Source organism: Musca autumnalis, unplaced genomic scaffold (assembly GCF_047663935.1).
Source record: "Musca autumnalis isolate F117 unplaced genomic scaffold, ASM4766393v1 scaffold_3, whole genome shotgun sequence".
NCBI classification, from domain to species: domain Eukaryota; kingdom Metazoa; phylum Arthropoda; class Insecta; order Diptera; family Muscidae; genus Musca; species Musca autumnalis.
The window spans coordinates 58105798-58110638 of record NW_027411866.1 but is presented as its reverse complement, the minus strand read 5'-3'; the positions used below and the strand labels follow the sequence as shown (position 1 = coordinate 58110638).

The window sequence follows — 4841 nt, the reverse complement described above, 5'->3', positions numbered from 1 at the left end:
ATCCATAGTTTAAAGACAAAATTTTGATGTAAGTCCACAAAAATATACGCAAAAACGTCCATTCGACTTGAAGCTAACCGACTACAAACATGGTATTATAAGAAAATCGCGTTTAAATGTTGAACAAAGTTGATGTTTTGTTGGTAGGGTTTTGCTGTGTAGAGACGAGCCAAAGAAATATCCAACAGGAACATCAAATAGTAGAAAGTAGTGGACTGTATATTTTTATTAATTATTCCTCATAGCAAATGAGGAATAATTTGCGGAGAAATGAGAGATGAGAAAATAAAACACAAGGAATTAATATTTTCACAAATCGTTATAAAACGTAATTCAGTTTATTTGTTGTATAAAAAGTTTAGAGATGAGGAGAGGTGCTTACCAGTCGGCGTGCGTTTAAGAAGTGATTTTATTCAAAGAGAAGAGTACTGGTAAAGCAAAGATAGAAACATAGAGCAAAAAGGAGACGTGAAATTAGTACAATTCAGTAACGCATTATTAAATATAAAAGCACAGCTAATGATATGATTATATGTAGTTTACATTGAGAAGGGAAAATATATACAATATAAGACTAAATTCTAGGACATAATATGTTGTTTAAACGGAGTTTGAACATGCTCCCGCGCCTTGGCCAGAATGGGCAATAGTTGAGGGGTGGCAGGCCATTCCAGAATTTGAACCTGCTGGAACAATCAAATTTCAGGCCCTGCTGTGAGTGTTGTGCTGGGATATAGGAAAAAGAGCTAGTTAACTTCGGAAAAGAAAATATTAGCATATGCTTCGAACCTATAAAGAAGAGAGAATAAATGAGATGAATATTTTATTTAATAATTTGAGGATTGTAGAAAGTATTTTGGTTATGTATTGTATTTGTTAAGAACAGCTTTCAGCTTTTCCCAGAGCCAGGCTCGAACTCGGAGCCTCTAGCACGATAGTCCGACTTGCTTCCTCTGGGCTACTGAGGCAGATGTGATCACATGAGCTTAGTATTGGGTGGGTGTGTATGAGAACATGTAATTTTAAAACTACAACGCTGAAATTAGGTTACATTTTGCAAGCTATTTTTAGAAGTAGTATAGTAATTCATTCGGGAAGCTTTGATTTTTAGTTTTAGAAATTATTAAAGCTGGTTTTAATTTTAAAGAATTTATTTATGAATGAAAAAGTTAATTGGAGAAAATCGACCGACTCAAGGATCGAACCCCTATCCATAGTGATGGTAGACTGGCGCACTCCCACTGGGCTAAGTATCTACTTGTAGAACAACTGATTCTGGCTGTATATGATATGTTTTAATTACAGAAACACCTAAATAACTAGAAATAATCGATTTCTTCGATACCTCCTTGGTTAGTTAATTTAATTTCTATTTTGTTCTGCAACTTCGCAAGTTCTATTTTTAGAAGCTATTTTTTGTAAATTTATTTTATTTCTTAGTTTTTACACTTGTTTTTATTTGTAATTTCCCGTTTTTGCATTTTTGGATGCTCTGGATCATTTTTTAAATTTTTTTTTAATAAAGAAAAGTTCGCCCGGAATAGGGCTCGAACCCAGCACCTCTGTACTGCTAATCAAGCACGCCAGCACTGAGCTACGCTAAGCCGCTGGACTCGGTTGAGATTTTGGCTAAGTGAGTCAGTGGAATGTAATTACCGATATATTTTGAGAAGGAAATCATTTAAGAAACTAACCAATAGGTTAGTCCTTCCCCACCAACGAATTGCGACGAATTTTTGAACAAGTATCACATGAGTTTGTATGGATCATCGTAGGGCATCGAGCGTTTGAGGTAGATTTCGTTACAGATGTATTAAAAGTGTCACAAAATTGGTAGCCAGACTTAATACATACATATTTTTTTGTAGACTTAGAAGTTTTTTGAGATGAGTTTTTATGTTTAGGTTTTTTAATTGAAACAAAATTTGATGCAACGAAGTTTGCTGTAGAGGCGAGAGAGTTTTCTGCGAATATTGGGCCACTAAGTACCCACCCAAAAATGGTGTTATAAGCAGATGTATTACCCAATATGTTCCTTTTAATGCCTTCGAGTGTTATAAATCTTTCTACATCTGCCCCTAGTATAATGTCTATATCAGAGGACTCGTAGAATAAAGGGTCTGCCAAATCAATATTTTGAAGAGTTTTGGCGTCTGAAATTTTAAGAGAACTTGCTGGTAGAGGTTTTGTTACTTGCGGTAAAATTATAGCTGAAACATCGAATTTAATATTGTACTTATTAGAAACAATTGATAATCGGCATTCGGCTTTGGAAACTTGTTTCTGACCACCAACGCCAGTGATTTCAAAGCAATCAGTATTTTTAATTGAGAGCTTTAGTCGATTTGCACAAGTTTGCGTGATGAAGGTTCTTTGAGATCCAGAATCTATCAAAGCTCGAACAGTGTGCAATTGGCCATTGTTTTGAACATGAACTAAAGCCGTTCTTAGAAGAATTGTATTACTTGTTGTTGAAAAATTTGCTTGTATTTGAGACGAGACGGGTATGGCATAGCTTTCTATTTGAGACGAGACGGGTATGGTAGAACTTTCAATTTGAGACGAGTATGATTGTCGGCTTTTATTTGCATCATATTTCATAGAATTGGGTGTTTCAGAGTAAAAGCTGTTGATGTGTAGAAGAGTATGGTGGGTTTGGTTGCATATTAAACAAGTGTTTGTAGATTTGCAATTAATTTGAATGTGCGATGGGGATAAACAGTTGCCACATATGTTACTTTTCGTAACGAAATCAATTCTTTGTTTAGTAGTTAATTTACGAAACTCAGCACAAGCTCTAACTTGATGATTCTCATGACAGTACGAGCATTTTAAAGCAAATTTTTCATAGTAATAATCTGGCGTGTCAGAGTAATTATGAGACGGGTTCGATTGTTTTTCTTTCATATTTTTAATACTTTGAATTCGTTCTACGACTTCGAACCTGTTTGAGAGAAATTCGTCGAGCTGGGACCATGTAGGTATCTCTCGGTGAGATTTCAAAGATTGCTCCCATAGAGACAGTGTTTGTTCAGGTAGTTTTGTGGAAACCAAATGAATTAATATTGGATCCCAACTTGCCACATCAACTTGAAGAGTTTTTAGGATGCAAAGACAATCATTAACTGTAGAGTGAATATTTTGTATAGATTCACTATTTTCTGTGGCAGCAGCTGGAATATTAAAGAGAAGGTTGATCTGTTTGTCAACTAAGACACGCTTGTTCTCATAGCGTGATTTGAGTGCATTCCAGGCCAATAGAAAATTATCATTAGAGAGAGGATACCTTTTGACTATATCACCAGCTGGACCTCTGGTTTTATTTCTTAGATGGTAGAGCTTGTGAACTTGAGAGAGTTGTGGGTGATCAATATAGACTGCCGTGAACATATCACGGAAGGAAGGCCAGTCTTCGTAACTTCCGGTGAAAATCTCGGTATCACATGGAGGAACATTGAGATAAATCTCAGAATTTTCGAGAGTGCGTTGATTGATATTTAGCGATACATGACTAGCCTTTTGAATTTGAGCGGTGTTCTGTTGCATGTTTGTTTCGGAGATTTTTAGAATGTCAATAATTTGCGACTTGGAGTTATAATAGGCTTCAGAACTGACATTAAAATTTATTTGTATACTTTCTCTGATGTCCTTGACGTTTGCGGATATAAGAGACAACATGAGAACTTTGTACGATTGTTGTACAGATAACCACCGACGTTCCAAATCCTCTAATTTAATTTGGAGAATTGAATCCGTTTGATCAGTTATATCGCATTGTCCGAATTGGGTGCAAAAATTGTTTAAATGCTCGCAATCAAATATAAATTTATCGTGTTCAGTAGAAGTTATGACATCAATGTTTGGAGAATTTCTTAAGGCAGATGAACTCTCAGATTGAGACATGCTGATCAATGTATTGTATCACATTGGGTTAATAATTGTACCGATTATTTCTTTGGGTGTAGAAAATTGTTTTTGTACTTGTTCGAAAATGTGTTTTAAGAGAATGGTATGTAATTCCTTGCTGTGTGGTAAAAGACGTAGATGACAATTGTGAAAAATGTTCTGATATTGGAATTTAAAAAACAACTTCTGGCTTTCCCGGGATTCGAACCCACGAACTTACTACTTAGAGTATACGAACTACTCACTGAACCACGGCTTAATACAAGGTTAAATCAGTAAATACTTGACAAAATATTTGGAAGTTCTTTCCTGTATATTTGAATAATTTTGAATGTCGATGATTTTTTGTGTAAGGTGATGAGAACGATAATAATATGAGATATAAAGAAAATTCAGTTAAAGGAGAGATAGAGAATGTGGGAAATTGGATAAAGTGTTCTACGACTTCAATTTAAAATTTAAACGCTTTTTGGTCCAACCACGAATCGAACCCACCTGCTAACGTTTGGAAATGCGACACACTTGCCTTGAGCTACTGTTTGGTCAAAAAAGGTTGCAGAAAGTTGCTATTAGAAATATTTAATTGGATTTTTTTGTGAGGATTCGCTTTGTAAATCTTTTTATTCGCTTGTTCCTAGCACTTTTTGAACTTGGGACTTTTCTATTTTCGTCACATTATTCTTCATAGAAGTGTAGCAATTCTTTTTGTTTTAGGCACAGAGAATGAAATAAATTTTTCCACTTACCGAATCCTTGGTTACAAAAATGAGTGTATAAAGCTGTGTTACCTCAGTTTATTTTGTTGTTATTTTCGCTGATCTTTCTTAAAAACGGCAGAGAAAGGACCATGAACAAAGTTGATGTTTTGTTGGTAGGGTTTTGCTGTGTAGAGACGAGCCAAAGAAATATCCAACAGGAACATCAAATAGTAGAAA

General features: G+C 35.2%; 1 protein-coding gene across 1 annotated transcript; it reads right to left on the bottom strand.

Moving 5' to 3' along the window:
• Positions 1-746: 746 nt before the first annotated feature.
• On the bottom strand, positions 747-3903 carry LOC141398197 (uncharacterized). Its single transcript, XM_073975429.1, has 2 exons — positions 1994-3903; positions 747-789 (listed from the first exon to the last, which is right to left on the bottom strand). Exons 1-2 carry the CDS (start codon positions 3901-3903, stop codon positions 747-749), a joined length of 1953 nt encoding a protein of 650 aa, XP_073831530.1.
• Positions 3904-4841: the final 938 nt, after the last annotated feature.